Here is a 21,738-nt window from a genome sequence, read left to right on the forward strand (position 1 = left end):
TCAGTATTTGTAACCACATTTTAGCTTATAATTATTATATATATATATAATTACTTATAATGATAATTGAATTTGAAGTACAAATATTCAATGTAGTTGCTCTACTATAGTATCCATCTATCCATCTATCTATCTATCCATCTATCTATCTATCTATCTATCTATCTATCTATCTATCTATCTATCTATCTATCTATCTATCTATCTATCTATCTATCTATCTATCTATCTATCTATCTATCTATCTATCATTTAAACTTTCAAGGGTTGTGTGCTCGGGCTGTTTCTGGACGTCACACCTCAGATCTGAGGCTGGAGAAGCTGCTCTTTCCCACAGACCCCCTACTTCTGGTGTCACTTCTCCTCTCAAGTACTGACTGGAATCCTCAGAGGTGCCAACTCGCACCTCACGGAGGATATATACAGGAAGAACATGGTCCACCAGCAACCACAACCTCATTCAGCAACTCTACAGCCATGGATATCTCCAGTTCTGCTCTTCAGCTCCAAGACAACGGCGCTTTCCTTTTTGGCTGCGAGAACATCCTGGATCCGAGCTACGGCGTATCAGATGCGGGCTACTACAGCGCCGGTAGCAGCCTGTCTCCAACCTCTTCCATAGATTCCTGTGGCTTCTCCCCTCCAGCATACTCTTGCGGAGCGGGACACGACATACTTCAGGTCTTCCCACTCGACAGCAGCACCACCCAGGAGAAGAACAAGGGCCAGCCAACCAAGAGAACCGGGCGGCCAAGGTCAAAATTCCCTGGAGTGAAGCGGGAAACCGCAAGTGAACGGGAGAAGCTGAGGATGAGGGATCTGACCAAAGCTCTTCAGCATCTCAGGACGTACCTGCCTCCATCAGTGGCTCCTGCCGGAAAAACCCTGACCAAGATTGAGACGCTACGGCTCACTATCCAGTACATCTCCAGTCTGTCTGCTCAGCTTGAATTCAGTGAAGACGAGGCAAATCGTGGAAATCAGGCCGAGGTCGTCACCGCATCAACCATGTTTGACAACTTCAGTGCGGCCCCTTCAGTTCCTCAAAGTTTACCAGCTCAGCAGTTCCCATCTATGACCTGTTATCAGGTATGTACAGTACATGTTACTTAAATACTATTTATATACTATAAAGTACTATTATTATTACTACTAGCCTACTACTATTTATTATGAACTATTTAAATATGTAGTAAATTTAAACTTTATAGGCAATATTGTACATTAATTGTTGTCGATGTTATTTTAGTTTCGTTGAGATACTATTATGTTTTTTATTCAAAGTTGAAATTAATAACAATGTAAATATATTTTCCATATTTTATCATTTTATCTTTTTGTTTATGCTTTGTTTATTTAGTTTTTTGTCTATATTAATTTTATTTTATTTTTATTTATTTTACTACATCAAGTTAAACTAAATGAAAATGAGAAATGTTTCCTTGGCAATAATAAAAAAATTAAATATAAGTATAAGTTTTTATAAATATTTTATCTTTAGTTAACATGTATTTTATTTCAAGGTATACAAAAATGTTTTTTTTTTATGTTTTTAGTTTTGGTTTTAGCTTTAGTTAACTATCATAATCTTGGTTGTTGTACTGTGTGAAAAAAACGTAATAATTTAATAATTAATAATAATTGAAAACAATAAAAATAAGGTACATATGAAAAATGCTCCTGTTCTTTTTCTTAACTTGATCTGCATTTTATTTTTCCAGACTCAGAATCCAGTCGAAGGCGATTTCCTTTCATTCCCAGCTCAGGAATTTTGGATTCCCCAGCAACACAATTTCTTCCATGGACAGTGCTGATCTGATTAAACCAGACTGAAATGTAAAACCTGAATGCAAATATGAATCTGTGCAATGTCTGTAAGATAATGAAAATTAAAGACTTTATTTTTTTATATGTTTGTATAGCTATTTATATTTTTGTATGTAAAAAAATCTATGAATATTTATGAATTGTATTTTTTCCCCCGGCAAATAAAGCCTTGAAAAATCTTACATCACTTGTCTGAGTCGTTTTTTAACTTTATATACAAATGATTTCAATAGTGTGAGATCCCTTTATTCAACACAAACCATAAAGCAGCATCCTAATGAGAGACAGCTGGGTGATGGCCATTCCTCGTTGTTATTCACATGTTTAAGGAAACCCTCCTGCAGAGCGAGCATTAATGTGGGCAGGATAGTAAACTAACTCTCACAGGTGAGATCCTTTAATACCCCTCAGATTGTAAACAAAGCTCTGTGGGGCTCTTCCTCTGAAATGCAAGAGTCTGGTACCTCTTTCAAGAAATTCTGCATTTGCCTGTAAACATTCACATGATGTGTTTCATAATGCAACATAGACCTATTATATCTTAAAGTCACCATGAAATCAAAATGAACAATTCTTATTTTTAAATTTTCTGTCCATATTTTTTATATTCATGTGCCATTGTTATCTTTAATCAAAATAACTCCCCCTCCCTCTTGCAGGGACATCTCTTATCTTCTCTGATAACGTGTTTACTGGCGTGAGGGCGGGACAACCTGTCACTCACATGAGATCCACCAATAGCAAACCACAACCATCCAATCAAATCCCGATGGACAAAAGTAAGTCCACAATCTACATTGTAAGCCTACATAATACAAGATAATCGCAACCACCGTTTCATGTCGATTTTAAGTACCCATGGTGCCAGCAACAAGGCGGTGTGTTGAGTATCTCAGGATGCCACATACATATAAGTTTGCACTGCAAAGAAAGCCTTGCTGTGACTTTGTTAAAGATAAGCACCATTAGTGACGTGTGTGACAGCTGTTCTTCAATGTCCATTTATGTTGTAAGAGTCTTAAAGGTGACAAGTCTGCAGCTGCTTTCAGACCCCATAATAATGAATGACTTCCTCACCCTCCCTTCCTCCCATTTGCGCAGTCTTGTCTACTTCCTCTGTTGAGTCCCTAATGACACAGAAGAATTAACCACGTTCATCTTACAGAATCAAGAAGTCCTGTTACGCTTTGATGTGCTGTTACATCTTGGCCTGTGTTATGGGCGGTCCATTCCACCATTAACTTTTCAAGTTGTATGTGCAAAATAAGTATGTTTCCCATTAATTTCCTCCATAGATGTTTTAGAAACAACAACACCTACACACACATACTGATATTCCTATCATTATGAGGACAATCCATAGACTTAATAAACTTTTTTTTTACTGTGCAAACTGTATATGCTAACCCTAAACGCACCATCACAGAACATTTTCTGCATTTCATACATTTTCAGAAAGCAATTTCATTTGATTCATAAGCTGTTTTCCTCATGGAGACCAAAAATGTCCCACAAGGTCAAAAATGATTGGTATTATACTATACTTGTGGGGACATTTGGTCCCCATTACGTAGGGTTTACCAGGCACACACACGTTGGGTTTCTATCCCCTAACCCCAAACACAACTCTCACAGAAAACTTTCTACATTTTTACACACACACACACACACACACACACACACACACACACACACACACACACACACACACACACACACACACACACACACACACACACACACACACACACACACAACAATTAAATGAAAAATTACAAACTTTTTTACTTGAAGTTGACATTCACAATATTAGACTAGAGATTATGAGCATAAATAGATTTGATATTTATTGCAAAATATGTAAATGCAAATATATACATTATTTGAGTAAAGACTGACTTCAGAATTATAAATGAGTAATAAAATACCACAAAATATTTTAATTATCTAATTTGTTCAGAGGCACAGAACAGCTGATAATCAGACTTTATTAGAAAAAGTCTCTATTAATTCACAGGGAGAAAATATATATATTGTAAAAGAGTCAAATATTGTACACAAATATATAGAATATTCATATTGACACATGCCTTTAGACTGACTGTTCAATCAGCCAATTCATCACGTGCGCTTTGTTTTCAGATACCCATTTAAAGTTGGCTTTAGTCTGCTCAATGGCCTCTTCTATTGCATTCGAGCTAGTATAAAAACTGCTCGCTGCAATGTCTTCTTTGAATCGTTGTAACTGTGATTTGCCAAAGAAACAGAGAGAAAGAAAGAGATAAATACACACTTTTTCATATTTTCAGCTAGACACGTGTTATGTCTACACATCTCAAGAAAAAAAGAAAAGAAAAATATATTACAGCATAACAACAGACCATTCATTTTAAGTATAAATTAAAAATACAAAATATTACATAGTAACTACTGTTCAAGTTTGGGGTCAGTATTGTTTTAAATTAACATTATAAATAATTATCAATTAATACCTTTATTCAGCAAGGATGCATTCAATTTGATCAAATAATTTATTTTATATTTGTCAAATACATTTGAACATTTTTTCAAATAAATGTTCTTTTGAACTTGTGATTATTAATCATATAATCACAGGAATAAATTGCATTTTAGAATATTTTAAATTGTAATAATAATTCGCAATATTTTACTATATTTTTGATCAAATAAATGAATTAGTAAGCACAAGAGAGAGTGAAAAAAGCATACCAATCTTAAACGTTTGAACGGCATTGTATTAATGTTTGTTTTATATTTGACCCATCCCAAAAGCAACCTCTTATTAAAATAGTACAAACCTGTTGCAGTTCAAATTCTGTAGAAAACTTTTTTGTGACGCCGTCAATCAGATTTTCAAATAAGGGTCTTGCATCGGAACTATAGATATCACGTAACAGAAAAAGTCAGTAGAGAGTAAATACTGCGTGTTTTGTTGAAAGAAGGAAATGCACTACTTACTCTTTAATTATATACTCCCAGTTGGCTCTGAGGAAGTCCCAAGCCAACGGCTGGCCTATTACATTGCCCGCAACATACACAACAGCAAAGATAACGCCCTGCTTCCTAATCAGGTTTGGATCTGTTGTGTATTCCAGGTACCTTTAAAAAACAAAAGGCAATTACATGAGTATATATTACATCTACAAGTTGACTTGAGCTAGCTTTGAAAGCATTAGATCCCACCCTCCCATTCCCAAAGCCATTCCTCCTCCAAAACACATGAACGTGTACAGCAGAGAGCAAACAAAACCGTCACGAGAGACGGCGTTAAACTACCTCATGTCTCAGAGCACATGACATTACAATAATAATGAACTTAACTTAAAGAGCACAGACCTGTACCCCCTGACTGCTGCAGATTCATTTCGCCGTTGATAGTGTTGCCATTGAAACGCATTCATTCGAGTCACAAAGCGCTCAGAGTATAACGTCATGGATTTTTCATCTCTACCAAGTTACAGTAGTTATGGCGTGAAAGCAGCATAAGCTTGTTGTTTTGGATCGGGAGGAACTGTAAAAGGTGGCCGCTGTTTCGGTTGCTCAGCGTCTGACGTCTGTCAATTTCCCTGTCTAAATACACTTGCAGTCTTTGCACTTGACCACTTGTCTACTTACATGACATATTTCCTGTATTTGGCCCAAGTGTTCAAGTAGGCGTGTTCAACTTACAGTGGAATATTTTCCTCAACATCCCCCGAAGAAATCAAAATTTTAGCTTTCTTGGCTTTTAGTATGAATATGTTAGCCTTAAGGTTATAAATAAGCTGGTATGTTCCAAACCAATGACAAAATTCGCATTTAGGAGACTTACAGTCTCTCACTTCCGCTAAAATGGATGACGGATTTTTATGGCATCACTGCGGACTTCAGCTTCTCATCACATCTTCTGTCCAATCAAATGCTCAGAATCTAAAGCGTCCCGCCCCCTGTGCTATAAATACCACCTGGCCAAAGCGACCGTTGACACGTCGCGGAGCAAGATGGGTTGGAGATGTGTGTTCGGTTACTCAAACGTTTTACAACTACGTTGGTTAAGAATGAAATAGTTAGAATTTATTCACACAGTCCAACGTATGGTGCTGTCAAGAACGACTTGCAGTCTGTGAGGTAAACTAAACGCTATTGGCTATTTGAAAACGGCGCGAGGAGCCATTCAATATTTCCCGCCTTAGCTTCCTGTTTCAATGGAAATTACGTCAACGCATCATACAAAGCTGCACGTTCCAAGGCACTTCAGTGGCCTTTAAAACAAATTCATTGAAATAAACAGACTTCTGTCTCACATGCTACACTGTTCAAAAGGTCAGTAAGATTTTTAAAATGTTTTTAAAGTCTCTAATGCTCATCAAGGCTGCATTTATTTGATCAAAATTACAGTAAAAACACTAATGTGAAATATTATTACCATTTAAAATAACTGTTTTCTATTCAAAATTGTATTTATTTTCCGTGATGTAAAGTTGAATTTTCAGCATCATTAATCTAGTCTTTAGTGTCGCATCATCTTTCAGAAATCATTCTAATTTGCTGCTCAAGAAACATTTGATAGATAGAAATCTTTTGAAACATTATTACTTATGCACTTTTGAACCCCCCCCCCCCCCCAAAAAAACCCCAAAAACAACATTTGAACAATAGTGTATGTTCTAGGATGCAGTATATATAGGGCTCACCTGTTTAACAGCCAAGGCTCTTTAGTGCATGCTAGACCAAACAACAGTTCCTCTGCCTCTGCAGCAATAGTACTGTTCTTGAACATCTCCCATCCAAAATTCCACTCCTCAACACCACCAGCTGCAATGGCATTACAGTACACCGTGCTCCTCAGATTTGGGGGAATTCTTGAGTGAAAAAAATTCAATTTAAATAAACTGAACAGAACAGAACCAAAACAGTAAGAGCTAAAGTGATCTGACTTGAATTGAAGTGATCAATACTTGAATGAACAGAACTAGAAAGAGCTGAACTAGTTTGAACTGAATTCTGACTTGAATTGTCAATAGTGTGAATAGACCTAGAAACAGCTGAACTAGCTAGAACTGAATTGAATTAAACTCCCATAAACAGAATTAAACCTATCTGGCTTGAACAGAATTCTGACTGTAAATGAACTGAATTGAATCTCTGAACTGAACTAAATTCAAGTGAATTAGCAGAACCAGACAAAGCTGAACTGGCATGTACTACATTAGATGTCGGGCTGAGAGAAGCTGTTGTCATACGGGTTACTGTCAGGCTTCTTCATCCATTGTCTGTACCACATCCTAGTGAGCTCTGAACATCCTTTCACTCCAGTTTTGCAGGCCATTGAAATAGCATTCAGTTGGTTGTGTCTATAAACAGATTTAACACAAATCAGACAATATTTCAGTAACCTCCATCGCTAATATTTATGAAACAGAGGTGATATAATCTGTGTTCCAATTCAGAGGCCACACCTTCGAAGGCCGCTAAGTTCAGGTGGAGCGTTGTGACGGTCTAGCCTACGGAGGACTGTTCTTGTTGCCTAGCAACTCTAAAAGCTGCCATTGACGAGTGGCAGTAACATTTGTACTGGACTTTTTTTGAAAGTTATATTCAACTGTCTGAAAACAAAACAGGGAAATCCGTAAGTGTAAGTGTAATCTGGCAATTTCCCTTAAAAAAATCCTGTGGTCACTGGCACACAATGAATTCTGGGGTAGGGTAGACCGCGAAGGATCCATCTGTTGTATCCTTAAAGGAGAACTCCGGCGCAAAATGAACCTTTGGTCTAATAAAACATTGGTACCTAGTCAACCGTTCTCTGAGATTTGTTTTCATGATAATCGAATGTAAAATGTAAAAACTGTTTAGCGTATAACGCTAGTAATGGGGGCATTTAATAAGTAAAAAGAAATCGCTAGTTAATACCACTAACAAGGCTCAAAATAGCCCCACACTAACACAGTAACATAATGAGGGTCCCTACATGCAAAACGAAGCATTGAGAACTTTGTAAGTGTACAGACCGTTTAATAAGAAGATATTTTATAAAGACAGTCCACTTCGTGTATACAGACAGGAGCCATCTTTGGAAAACAGTCTCGACTAGTCAAACCACGAACGCCATTCATACAGTTCAGAAGTCCACTGAACTTTATACAGTTCAGCTCACTTAGCACGTCATTCGTGGTTTGACTAGTCGAGACTGTTTTCCAAAGATGGCTCCTGTCTGTATACACGAAGTGGACTGTCTTTATAAAATATCTTCTTATTAAACGGTCTGTACACTTACAAAGTTCTCAATGCTTCGTTTTGCATGTAGGGACCCTCATTATGTTACTGTGTTCGTGTGGGGCTATTTTGAGCCTTGTTAGTGGCATTAACTAGCGATTTCTTTTTACTTATTAAATGCCCCCATTACTAGCGTTATACGCTAAACAGTTTTTAGAGATAAAACTCTTTACATTCGATTATCATGAAAACCAATCTCAGAGAACGATTGACTAGGTACCAATGTTTTATTAGACCAAAGGTTCATTTTGCGCCAGAGTTCTCCTAATTGGCCGGGAAATGAAAGTGGATTTCGAGGCCGCATTTGAAGGAGCTTTCGAATTGGGACAGTATTCGTCACACCGCTGTGGCGCAATCGGCCTTAGAAGGATGCAATCTGAATTGGGACGCAGCTTTATTTTAAAGTGGTCATTTCATATTTTACATTTTTTATTATTTTTATTTCCACTGAGGTCTACGTAAAGTGCCAGTAATAGTTATGGACCAAAAATAACAGTAATAATTTTGTTTTTTATGACCATATTCCACTCCGACCTCTGTTTTTTGCAGTTGTGCCTAGGCTATATGGTTGTGGCGAGCAGGACGAGGCCGAGGGCTGTGAGTGAGCGGTGCGGCGAACGTTCAACATCGAACTTGTTGAACGTTCACCGGTTCCTGCTTCCTTCTTCCCGGGTTTCGGCACCAGTGTAACAAGGTTCAGTTGTTATGGGAAGAAGGAGGCGGGAACCGGCGAACGTTCAACAAGTTTAATAAAATAAATCAACAAATACAAAAATGAAAGTATAAGCCAGCAGCCCCTCACGGACGACTACTGGCCACACAAAACACAACATAAAATCCAGGCCTGGCCTCTCTCGATCTCCACTGTCATCGCCCCTCCTTTATGCCTCCGCTCCTCCGTGAGAGATACAAGACCGGTGCGTCTCACAGGTATCGCCTATCAGCAATCACGCCACCGGCCTCGCACCGCTCACTCACGGCCCTCGCCCTCGTCCTGCTCGCCACAATGGTTTTTATGTAAACATCATCTTTGCATGCAAAATTACCAGTGTTGCACAATATTTGACAGATTTCCTCACATTTTATTCATATTTACCACATTGTTCTTGTAATAGTATATATTTCTTCATTACCTCAATATGTTCATGTCTTTTTGTGGTCTATCTGTTGTCAATACAGAACGAGTTGCTTAGTTTCAATAAATGTTCCTTTTTTACTGATGAGGAAGTTTTCATAGTACGTTTAACTTAGGGGTGTCCAAACTCACTCTTCGAGGGCCGCTGTCCTGCAGAGTTTATCTCTAAACTTTGCTTAACACATCTGCCTGGAAGTTTCTAGTATGCCCAGTAGGGATGTGCCCGAAGCCTAATTCCATATACAGAAAGGCACGAAAAATGAATTACACATGCAACTAAAGGGACATGGTTAGGCTTCTTGTGGTAGTCGGTTATATTATAGTACATCAGATTTCACTTATCACATGAAGATAGTAGGGAGGATTACTGATACAATGTCAGAGGATTTGGTGCGCAACGGATTTGGTGCGCAGCCTCCTTGATTGTCACACCAATTTAAATTTGTTTACGATGGATAGTGTGCGAATTGAGACACAGCACTTGATTAGTTGGTTCAGGTGTGTTTAATTGGGGTTAGTGGCCCTTCAGGATTGGACACCCCTGGTTTAACACTTTTATATCTCCAAAGATCAAGAACAATTTGATTTCCCATGATGTGACCCCTTTAAAATTCTTTTGTGGTCATAGTTAAAGTTATAGCTGATGTGTTGTGTTACTAAAGTATTATTTAGAATAAACTGTGAAAGAGGGAATCTTGTATTTACTGGTCCATGTATCTTGGGGGTTTCTGAGTCCAGTTTGATGTGATAACTTTGAAGTGGTCAAAAAGAGGTTGCACCTTTCTCCGCATGTAAGTCTGGAGTGTTTTAAAGAAATAGATAAATAAACACATTTCATACTGAACAGTCCTGAATGAACATTCTCTGACTCTGGGTATTGAAAATTATTAAAAATTTTGAATGCACATCTATATATACGTATATCTATATCTCTCTATATCTCTCTCTCTCACTCTCTCTCTCTCTCTCTCTCTCTATATATATATATATATTGTATATATATACCTGCAAAGGTCCATAAACTTCTGATCGGTCAAACATGAGGAAAAAGTTTTCCATATGTCTTATTGCAGCTTCCCATGGTATGTATTCCTTCTCCTCAGAGAGATACTTGGTTGTTCCCAGAGCCAGGGTTATGTTGATTATCTCGGCCCTTTGAATGATCAGATTCAGATGAAAATCAATTTTATTATTTTGAGCAAATTAATTATGTCCATTGATTAAATGTCTCTGGAGAAGAGAGCTTACCTCGCCAAAATAAATGCATCGTCGATGATCTGGCCCCTGTTAAGAACTGAAATAACCTACGTGTATAGAAGGATATATATATATATGAATATGCTGAATGTTTTAACTTAACTAAACGTAATGAGATACTCACTGTATGATCTGAAGTCAGTTGTGTAAAAAGACGTTCCCAGTTGTGGGAATCATAATTAACCCTGTAGAATCCTGTGATATTCAGGTTGGCCAATACCCAGTCAGTATCTGTCTTCATGGACTCATTTAAAGCAGTTTTACTAAGCAGCCAGTGCTGACCCATGTTGCTACCACTCTTCATCCAGGTGATTGGCACAAACCATTCGTAACTGCAATTATTTTTGAAGATACACACACAGTATATACAAGTTCTGAAACAATAGGACATGACTCCAAACTAATGTTGTCAGGGTAAACATACTTGTAGTCAGATGTCATGATGCTGTCTACTGCCTCTGGGTCTGTCAGGAAGTGCTGCTGAGAGATACTTCCTGTTTGTGTGTCAATAGTTACTACAGGGAAACCCATCTGAAGAATCCAGCGATTCATAATTTCATTTATTGAGGCTGGTAGCTGGATGTTTGAATCTGCGTCTACAACCTAAAAAAAAGATTTTATATAAAATCAAATTATAATAAAAAATCATGGCTAAAAAAACTAATATTTAAGGAATACATTGCATCAATTTTGTAACTTACATCCTGCAGTTTTTTCCAAAGATCTGTGTACACAGTGTTGTTGTTTGCATACTCTTTCAAGTAGTTCTGTGGAAAATGTGTGCAAGTGTTATTCTAAGAAAAAGTCACTCAGTAACACAAAAACCCTACACATACATGAAGTCCTTTGGCAAAGACAGGCTCTGACAGAAATTCAGACAGCATTCTCAGTATTGCAGCCCCCTGCAACGACAAAAAATTATCCTTATTCGTTAACTAAAAACACTGCTTAATAGTGTTATTTCAAATTGTCTTTAGCACATGATGGAAACCTTGTTATATGTGATATCATCAAAAAGCATATTGATTTGATCCGGTGTAATGACATCATACTCTCTTAAAGACAGCGGGTGTGAGGAAACACGAGCGTCGGCTTCAAATGCATTGTGAACCTGCTGCTGCACCATCAGATCTTTCTTCAAGAGAGAAAGAGAGAGAGAAAGGACAGCTTTCTTGTTACATCTTCATTCATTCATTAAGTATTTTAACAAATTATCTGTTAAAGGGATACTCCACCAGTTTTTCTTATTAAACTATGTTATTCCCTTAACTAAGACGAGTTGATACATACCTCTCTCGTCTCAGTGCGTGCACTATATCGCTCTGTATTGCCGCAAAACTATGTTAGCACTTAGCTTAGCCCATGCATTAAATATGGGCCAAGCAGAGAAGCGACCAAACACTTCCACGTTTTCCCTATGTAAACACAGTTACTCGAGTAGTGTAACTTGACCTGGGCTGGTGACACAAAATAAACCGTTGCGCTTTTCTAAGCGTTTAAAATTGATGACTATATTGTATGGCGGAATACCATAACAAGTGCTTTTGAGCACTTCGACTTGGCGCAATAATATCTTCACTCGTGAAAAGTCCCGGCTCCCGCTTCCTCTCCCCCTCCCTCTCATTTCCGTCAATACAACCAACGTGACATGCGCCGGTAGTAGTAGTTTGAGCGGAGTTGACGAAGTAACAGGTTGTTGGAAGCTAGTTTGTATACAATCATGGTTAAAACGTGCATCGTAAAGGGTTGTGAAAATAAGGAGAATGTACATAGTGCTGTCATTTTTCACCGAATTCCAACACACCACATACAGCGGAGAGCTTGGTTAGCTGCTTTCGGGAAAGCTCCGGTCTGTTCTGGATCATATCTTTCCCTCTCACGGTCCATAAGAGCTAATTCCTCCTCTGTGTACTCGGGTTCAAACAGATATGGCTCTGGGTCTTCTACAAAGAAGTCATAATCATCTACAAAGTCCGCCATTGCAAATGATCTGCAGTTTGCTAATAGCACAGCACAGGTAGTAAAAGTCACGTTGGTTGTATTGACGGAAATGTCAGAGGGAGGGGGAGAGGAAGCGGGAGCCGGGACTTTTCACGAGTGAAGATATTATTGCGCCAAGTCGAAGTGCTCAAAAGCACTTGTTATGGTATTCCGCCATACAATATAGTCATCAATTTTAAACGCTTAGAAAAGCGCAACGGTTTATTTTGTGTCACCAGCCCAGGTCAAGTTACACTACTCGAGTAACTGTGTTTACATAGGGAAAACGTGGAAGTGTTTGGTCGCTTCTCTGCTTGGCCCATATTTAATGCATGGGCTAAGCTAAGTGCTAACATAGTTTTGCGGCAATACAGAGCGATATAGTGCACGCACTGAGACGAGAGAGGTATGTATCAACTCGTCTTAGTTAAGGGAATAACATAGTTTAATACGAAAAACTGGTGGAGTATCCCTTTAAGCATTATTTGTTAATGTTATTAAAATTACTTTTAACGTGTTAACAGTAACTTCTATGAAGAGAACATAAACGATCTTAACTTTGCTCATGATTATTAATTACGTTATGTAACGTTTGCCCCATAGCCCACAGATTTATAGTAGGGTGAAAGGAAGACGCACGCTGTTAATCTGGCAAATTTACGATGAATGAATATTGATTAAGCTACTTGACTTTATATCACTGTGGCATTGTGAGAGATAGGGTATCACCAAAGTGTGGGTTGCTTCACAAATCGAGTCCAGGCAGAGAGCAAGTCATTGGCCTCTGTTAATAATAATCAACTCAAATCTCCAAAACTTTTTAACCAAAACACTCTTCCAGTTTATCTTTATGCTGTCTAACAAAAAACAGCCAGTCTATCTGTTCTCAGCTCATTAATAGCTTTTCTCCTTCACTCGCACCAGCTGAGGAAACTGGTAACTGTAGTCCGTGACTAGGTGGCCATCTTGGTTTGTAGTCCCCGTGCTGCAACCACCTAGGGTGCTTCTCAATATCCCTCCTCGTCTCCTCGCTCCTCCGTCCTCCATCCTATGACCCGGAAACCAATCGAGCTCAGCCATCTTGAAGGACATCTCAATTCTCTAATTGCACCGCGAGGAGGCGAGGATCGAGGAGTGAGGAGGCTTCCAGAGGAGCTATGAGCGAGGATACACAGGTGTACCCTTTGCGGAAGAGTTTTATCGACTAAACGTGACGCACGTATCAATTCTCCTCCCCCTTCACATCTGTCACAATCATTTGAATTTATACTTTACTTTTGTAGTTTACGTAAACCACACAACTCACATATTTCAACAAGGTATCTGGCTTTATTATTATTTATTATGAATTTCTTAAATAAACAAACTTTGACAACATAGGGGCAGATCCTTTGAGCACTGCTGATGACGCTATGAAGTGACGCTCGAGTGATCAAGTATTCCAATGTATAAAAAAAGCGTTCATTCGTTTCCTCCGTCCTCATTTTCTTTCCTTGCGTCCTTCCCTCACAACCTAGAGGGGGTGGAGCTGAGACGCTAGGAAAGGAAGCGAGGAAAGGAAACGAGGATGCACAAATAAGAAATGAGAAGCACCCCTAGACGGCACATACCTTGCCTCTATGACACACCCTCTCACGATGACACAATCACGGAATGTTACCAAGCCACGTCTGCAAGGCTTAATTCATCTCGAAATTATACCATAATTTATTATTGGCGCAAAGAGGACGCAATATTTCGTTGGAAAACAGAAAGCGGGTATTTACGTGACGTAAATATTTTTTAACGTGATACTCGCAAGTTCATGGCGCAAGATGCTGAAAACTGCAGCTTAAGGGGCCGTTTACACGACGCCGTTTTAAACTTTTTGTGTGTTTTGGCCGTTCATTTACGTCGAGGGGGCCTGAAAATGCAAACTTTTGAAAACGATACACTTATCGTCACCGTGTAAAGTAAACCATATTAAACTACAAACTACGGCGACGTCATGCATGCATATTACTTGTTCAGTCTATAGGCGCGTAGTGATTCTCTCCAAAGTGACCTTGCCAACTACTAGCCTGACATGCATAATACAGCATTTTTTGACGTTTTCGTGGATCGTGTGAAGGGGATTGTATTGACAAAGTTGTTGTCTGAATGCAAAACGCAAAGGAAAAACGTTTCCGTTTTTAATACATAATTTTTGTGTCAGCCTAAACATACATGAAAAAATAAAATACCAGAACGATTTCCTTTAGACCGCCAGAGGCACTGCTGAAAGCACTGGTGGAAAATCCCTCGCGCTTGAGAGAATCGAATAACGAAGATGTCATCTCGTGGTAGACAAATGCAAGCTTGTCCAATTGCAGTCGACCAGTTTTATAGGTCTTGTCCTCAACTCTGTCACGATGTTGGTGGTTCCAACTCCAAAGAGAATAAGGTCAATTCTGAGGACTGTAAGTCGCCTTCAGGTTGGCTGCATTCAGAAGTAAATTGCTCTCTTGAGACTCTTGGGGAAAGCTCACATCAGCATCAACAGTAGTACCACTGGGACTGTTGTGGCTCAGACCTTTCCAACGATGGCTCGTTCAAAAACGTCTGTGCCCAATACGAGACAAATACGAGAAAATCAGTCACACATTGCTGCATGCGAGCCCTAGCCCCTTGGTCACAAGAGTTTCTTGTCAGAGTATTACTATTGTGACCTCCACCCGCACAGCGCACATCAATGTCCTAGAGTTGACAGCGGTGTTTCTTATCCTTCACCTTCAAACTGTTCAATTTCAAACATATTTTGATGTGCATAGACAACAAGGTGACCATTTTCTATATCAACCATTGAGGCACAACCACAAGGTCACATAGTGCGCTTCAGGTAGCTCACAACCTGCTTGTGGGCTAACTCTGTCACGAGACTGGACTCTACAACCAGAACTGGTGCAAGTGATATGGAGGACGTATGGGACCGCGGCGGTAGATGTGATCGGACGCTCTGTCACGTGGCAGGGTGTCGAAGGGAGACTGGACTCTACAACCAGAACTGGTGCAAGTGATATGGAGGACGTATGGGACCGCGGCGGTAGATGTGATCGGACGCTCTGTCACGTGGCAGGGTGTCGAAGGGAGACTGGACTCTACAACCAGAACTGGTGCAAGTGATATGGAGGACGTATGGGACCGCGGCAGTAGATGTGATCGGACGCTCTGTCACGTGGCAGGGTGTCGCAGGGAGACTGGACTCTACAACCAGAACTGGTGCAAGTGATATGGAGGACGTATGGGACTGCGGCAGTAGATGTGACCGCGGACAGTCGGACGTCTCACTGCCTTCACTGGTTTTCCCTGATGGATGAACAGGGATCTCTGGGGTAGATGCACTAGCCCACGACTGGCCAGACACGACACTATATGCTTTCCCCCGTCACCACTGATTTGGAGGACTCTGTATCGAGTGTACGACTGCGGCCACCGTCTGCTTTTCACTGATAATAGGACCACTTTGTCATCTGCCCAACAGACCAGGCCTCCTGAGTCAGCTAGAAGGAAGAGTTTGGCACACACATCTAGATTGATTGAAACTGTGGGTGTGGCCATTGGGCCCACCAGGCCTCTTTTGGAATGTCCAGAGAGTACCAGGGACACTGTTTTAAATGCATGTCCGGTATCTACATGAAAGGTGTATGCTTGTAAATGGAAGGTGTTCTCTGACTGGTGTTCCAGCCGTGATCCATTACACTGCTCAGTGATATGTATTTTGGATTTTCTGCAACATCTTTTGGAACTTGGGCATTCTACATCCACACTAAAGCTGCATGTGGCAGCTTTAGCAGCTCACCGATCAGAGTTTAGTGACTCTTCACTTGGGTCTGACAAGCTGATTTTTGCTTTCTTGAAAGGAGCTAATCATCTGTGTCCTCCACGGGGCATGGGGAGTCCGACATGGGACTTGGGTATGGTTCTCAATTCCTTGTGTCACCCCCGATTTGAGCCAATGTTAGAGTCTGACATGAAATGGCTGTCATTTAAGACTGCATTTCTCTTGGCCATTACAACAGCAAAGTGTGTGAGTGCACTCCATGCGTTATCAGTGAGTTCCCCCTGTTTGCGCTGGAGTAGTGGATTGTTTCATTGTGGCCCAGTCTGATATTTCTACCCAAGATTTTGTCTCCAATGTTTATGAACCAGCCTATTGTGTTGGCTGCACTGGCAGGAGATCAAGCTGACATACGGTTGGAGCTATGTCAAGTTAGGTCTTTTTGAAGGCTTACATTGATAAGACAGCAGCCTGCCGTAAGACTGATCAATTGTTTGTCTGTTTTAATGATACACGCAGAGATGCTACACTTCCTAAACAGAAACTGGCGCACTGGGTGACGCAGGTAATTTCTCATGCATTCGAGTCTGTGGGAAAGTCTGCGTTCTACACATCCTTTGGCAACATCTTGGGCAGCGTTCAGAGGAGTATCGCTTTCTAGGTATTCGTCTTCCACTAGTGCTTTCAGCACTGCCTCTGGCAGTCCGGAGCGAAAGGAAAATAGAAAGCTGGTTACGAATTCCTAGTGTATTCTTATTGTGTTTGCTACTATTTTGTGAACATAAAAATGATCTTCCTAAACTTGGGGAATAAAGTGAAAACAAACTTACAATATTCCAGGTGGGCTCAGCATAATCAGCTCCAAGAACTGACACATAATTCGCAAAGCCTTCGTTGAGCCACAGGTCGTTCCACCATCTCATGGTCACAAGGTTCCCAAACCACTAAATTAATTTACTGTCATTAGTTAAATTGATTAGATAATTAAAGCTGTTTAAGAAGACTATACTATTAGAAACATACCACATAGTCCACATACCATGTGTGCAAGTTCATGTGTGATTACAGTGAGCACCCATTCTTTATCTTTATTGGAGGACACTTTAGGGTCGTAGAAAAGAGATGTTTCTCTGTATGTGACCAGACCCCAGTTTTCCATTGCTCCAGCACCGAAATCAGGCAGTGCGATTTGATCTAGGGATAAGAAAGTAATAGTCTGACTGGTTTTCCCCCCAATGGCCCCTAAAAGTGTTTATGTATGTAACAGAGACACGAAGTTTGTAAAGAACTTGCTTGTTTAAACTCTCACCTGATTTGGGTAGAGGGTATTTGATGTTGTAATAGTTTTCGAAATACTTCAAAATTGGGAATGTCACATTAAGGGCGTAATCTCCATGTCCATTCTCAATGGATTCTCTACGTCCCCAGATTCTGATCTAAAAAAAAAAGAAAAAAAAAATTATGCATTTGGTGGAAAAATACATGAATACATTTAATACCCATTTTTATTTTGTTGTCTGTATTTAAAAGATTTGTATAAAAGGAAAGAAGACAGCAAGAGAGTAAGAATATCTACCAAAACTTTGGCCTCTGGTGGGGATTGTATGTTGATAAATTCACTGACGACGAAGGCCAATAGATATGTTGACATTTTTTCAGTTGGCTCAAATCTGGTCAGTAAAACCTCTTGATTATCTATAGTAATGTTTTCAGTGCCTAGAAACGTGAGAACAGGAGTTAAGAATAAAATGTCTACAGATAAATCCATGCAATACCATTCAAAGGTTGGGGGTTAATTAGATTTGTTTGTGTTTTTAAAGAAGTCTCTTATGCTCACCTATCAGGCTGCATTTATTTGATCAAAAAAACTATAAAAAGAGTACAATTGTGAAGAAAAAATTTAAATTTAAAATAGTGTTTTCTATTTTAATATATTTTAAATATCACATGTGTCACATGATCCTTCAGAAATCATTCTAATATCCTTTTTGGTGCTCATTTCTTATTATTATCAGTGTTGAAAACAGTTAAAACAGCTATTAATATTTTGTGGAAACCTTGATAGAAAAAGACCTTGATATAGAACAGCATTTCTTTTAAATCGATTTTTTTTTTTTTTGTAATATTAAAAATATATTTTCTGTCACTTTTGATCAATTTAATGCATCCTTGCTGAATCAAAGTAATAATTTTATTTTTTTTATCTTTTTTTTTTATCTTACTAACCCCAAGCAGTTGTAGGAAGAAAAAAAAACATTTAAAATAATTGTCTGGAATGTTGGTCCGGTATGCTTATATAACACTGTTTATGGGGAAATAATATAGTACAGCATCAGTAAGTGATTAAAGAGCAGGTTATTAACCACACCCAACAATCAAGGCTACCATTATTTACCAACTTCAAAGAAAAACTTCAGTCGAGTTGACATAATTGGTAAGGTCTAAACTTCTAAAGTGTTTCATATTGGCAATGTGTCTTCAACTTCAAAAGATTTGAGAACTCAGAATCTCTGGTTGATACTGTCTCATTGAAGTATCAGGAAGCATATGCTTAATGTCATAAATGATAGGATTTTCATAATTTGTATGATATTTATTTCAGAAAGGTATTTCAATTGTGAAAACTGTTGAATTATTGTCTCAACCAATACAATCAAACCGTCAGTATAGAAGCATATGCAAATGGACTTGAGCTTTGTTTACTGAAAAGTCAATATTGTCAGTATTGTCTTATAATTTCTAGAATTATTAATGGAAAATACTATCTTGCCCTCAATAGGTTTACATTTGTCACTGATTTTTGCACTAACCCAGCTCCATGCCGTTAGCAAGGGCCACAGTTCCAGGAGGGTGTAGGAGAATCAGGTGGAACACGGCCTTCATTGACGGCTCATCAAAGCAGGGGAAAGTTTTCCGGGCGGAAGTGGGCTGCATTTGAGTTGTGGCAACAACTCTACCAAAATGAAAGTTATATTAGTTAAGTTTGTAAGAACTAGCTGTGTGATTTAGATAGTATTCACAAATGTCTTGTTCAATAATACAAGGGAATTAATTGGGAAACATTTAGTTATTCAATATGAAAATAAACAGCAGTGACTTGAGGTGTGAGATTTCTAGAGCTATTTTAAACATGTTTAAAATGTAAACATTAAGGCCTGTTTTCACTGACAGGGTTTATATTAAGCCAGGATTAGACCTTTTAAGGAGCTTTATAGATGTGCCTTAGGAAAAAAAAAAACATGAGAAATGCATCTTGAGACAAAACAATGACAATGACATATTCTAAGAAGTGTCAGTACAAGTCTCTTTCAACAGCTCAAACATGCATTTTAGTCTGGGACTAGGATAAAGCCTTGTCTGTGTATTACGGGGGGTAAATATTTTCCCCCCTTTTTAAAAAATTAGCTATAATTCTGTCATGACCTGATAGTAATTGAGATACATAAAACATATTTTTTTCATTTTAAATTAAATGTGTCACAGGACAATGTAAAAAAAAAGAAAGAAAAAAAAGAAGTTGATAAAAAATTTGTGGGAAAAAATATACTGTTAAAGAAACGGTGATCTGTTACAGGACCTAAAATACCTTTACCTTATACAATAAATACACTAAATTAAAAAGGTTGAATAAAAATAATTGTTTACTTAAACACAGGGATTATATTAAAAATAAAATGTTTTGTTATAAATCATTTTATACTTATGAAATAAATATTAAATTATAACTTTTTTATGAGTAATTCATTAATTAGTGTATGTGTTTACCTTGATGGTGATTACATAAGCGTATTACATAGTCTCTTCTTTCTTACCAAAGTCATTTCAGCAGTAATTATAGCTTTACACATCTTACTTTTTCACGCCATTTTCTACGTATTCGCTTCTGTAAAATCCTCCGAGGTCATCTGATAGCTCTCCACGGAATTCTGTGTAGAGCCAATATGATTTTCCAACTTGTATATTTTCTTTCAGACGAATCACCATAAACTGTGTTTCTGTTTGAAACCAGGTTTTCAGTATGGCCGGAGCGCTTGTCCCTCCCAAACCCATCAGTTTCGCATGGTGCATCTCCGACGTCAAGGTGAAGTTCAGTTTATTGGAATGAATAATGATCAGGTTGGTCTCCTTCACGCACTTGAATGCCACTCCAGATTTCCCAGTGAAAATGTACATCCCATGTTTGTCCGTCACCAACCGAGGCCAAAGCGTCACATTGTAGTACTCAGGACGAAGGGTGTCAGGCAGTCTGTACTTGTCCCTGGTTTGGTTTGATGGTGCTGAGGGGCTGTAGGGTTCTGAATTGCTGTAGGGTTCTGTTGTCGTCTCCACACCAGTCTCATTTTTCCGTTTCTCTTGAGCGTAGAGCACTGATAAAGCAAGGATGGTGAGCACGGCTCCAACGCTCAGTCCAAGTAGCACAAACCCTGTGGGCTTACTGATGTAGCCTTTCCTCATGACTGCCGAGTTAGAATGAAATCTCAGGAGATGTTGTGAGGAAAGAATCAGGCGTTAATGATGGAGCCAGGACACGATCAAGTCTATCTGGACAGTGTTGATGTGTGTGTGTGTGTGTGTGTGTGTGTGATTAAATAGTGCTGACTGTGATGAATCATACTGCTGTTGCTCTATATACCACTTCTGAGAAAAATAGTTACACAAGCTCTAAATGTTAGCACATGTTGCAAACAATGGCAAATATGTCTTTGTTGTTTGCATTTGACTTGACTTTGCATGCAACTTTTGTTTGCCAAGTTAAAGTGGGTTGCAGGGCTTATTAGGCATCGCTTCAGGGTTATTACATTACTGTGGAAATCGCTTCAAGCCTGTTCCAAGTTAATATTTCAAACATTACGAGCAGCCTCATGGTTTTCATTTTACTTGTGGTCATGATCGTGGATGACATGAAAATGATCCAACGGAGGTCAACAAGCGTGTATGCTTTATTATAAGGTTACATGTTAATATGTCTTTATGACAAGTTATAAGTTCATACAGAAAAGAGGAATGCACACTAAAAATATACAGACCCAGTCATACAGCTCGAAAAACATTATGATCTCAAGAAGTTTCCACACCTTGATTATTTATTCATTTGGGGAATAAACAGATGTATAAGTATCATGTAACAAAAGTACATGTTTTGTACAACATCTACCGTGACCATTCAAAAGCTGGGGTTAGTACGATTTTTTACAAATGTTTTTGAAAGAAGTCTCTTATGCCTATCAAGACTGCATTTATTTGGTCAGAAATACAGTAAAATGTAATGTATTCCTGTGATGCAAAGCTGAATTTTCAGCATCATTACTCCAGTCTTCAGTGTCACATGATCCTTCAAAAATCATTATAATATGCTGATTTGATGTTCAATAAACAATTCTTTTTATGATTCTTTTTTTTTCAGGATACTTTAGCGAACAGGAAGTTCAAACAAACCATTTATGTGAACTATAAATCTTTTGTAACG

The 21,738-nt window shown here is 38.8% G+C and overlaps 2 protein-coding genes across 2 annotated transcripts; one reads left to right on the forward strand and one right to left on the reverse strand.

Annotated features, from left to right (window-relative positions):
• Positions 1-313: 313 nt before the first annotated feature.
• mespaa (mesoderm posterior aa) lies at positions 314-1,938 on the forward strand. Its single transcript, XM_056259180.1, has 2 exons — positions 314-1,089; positions 1,722-1,938. Exons 1-2 carry the CDS (start codon positions 478-480, stop codon positions 1,812-1,814), a joined length of 705 nt encoding a protein of 234 aa, XP_056115155.1. The 5' UTR covers positions 314-477; the 3' UTR covers positions 1,815-1,938.
• Positions 1,939-3,648: 1,710 nt separating this feature from the next.
• anpepla (alanyl (membrane) aminopeptidase-like a) lies at positions 3,649-20,818 on the reverse strand. The gene is made up of 19 exons (XM_056259175.1): positions 20,125-20,818; positions 19,082-19,224; positions 17,848-17,987; positions 17,581-17,707; positions 17,311-17,465; positions 17,102-17,215; positions 11,487-11,630; positions 11,332-11,397; positions 11,197-11,262; positions 10,920-11,098; positions 10,620-10,827; positions 10,487-10,542; positions 10,244-10,391; positions 9,944-10,035; positions 7,071-7,181; positions 6,522-6,689; positions 4,807-4,947; positions 4,647-4,725; positions 3,649-4,072 (listed from the first exon to the last, which is right to left on the reverse strand). Exons 1-19 carry the CDS (start codon positions 20,724-20,726, stop codon positions 3,920-3,922), a joined length of 2,892 nt encoding a protein of 963 aa, XP_056115150.1. The 5' UTR covers positions 20,727-20,818; the 3' UTR covers positions 3,649-3,919.
• Between the last annotated feature and the right edge of the window lie 920 nt (positions 20,819-21,738).

This window comes from Rhinichthys klamathensis, unplaced genomic scaffold (genome assembly GCF_029890125.1).
Source record: "Rhinichthys klamathensis goyatoka isolate OS25496 unplaced genomic scaffold, OSU_Roscu_1.1 h1tg000165l_1, whole genome shotgun sequence".
In the NCBI taxonomy this organism is placed as follows: domain Eukaryota; kingdom Metazoa; phylum Chordata; class Actinopteri; order Cypriniformes; family Leuciscidae; genus Rhinichthys; species Rhinichthys klamathensis.

Coding starts and splice junctions, on each gene's coding strand:
- mespaa (XM_056259180.1), top strand. CDS start 478: ATGGATATCTCCAGTTCTGCTCTTCAGCTCCAAGACAACGGCGCTTTC. Junction 1,090..1,721: donor CATCTATGACCTGTTATCAG/GTATGTACAGTA, acceptor TTATTTTTCCAG/ACTCAGAATCCAGTCGAAGG.
- anpepla (XM_056259175.1), bottom strand. CDS start 20,726: ATGAGGAAAGGCTACATCAGTAAGCCCACAGGGTTTGTGCTACTTGGA. Junction 10,828..10,919: donor ATCATGACATCTGACTACAA/GTATGTTTACCC, acceptor AAATAATTGCAG/TTACGAATGGTTTGTGCCAA. Junction 4,073..4,646: donor CAGAATTTGAACTGCAACAG/GTTTGTACTATT, acceptor GGCAAATCACAG/TTACAACGATTCAAAGAAGA.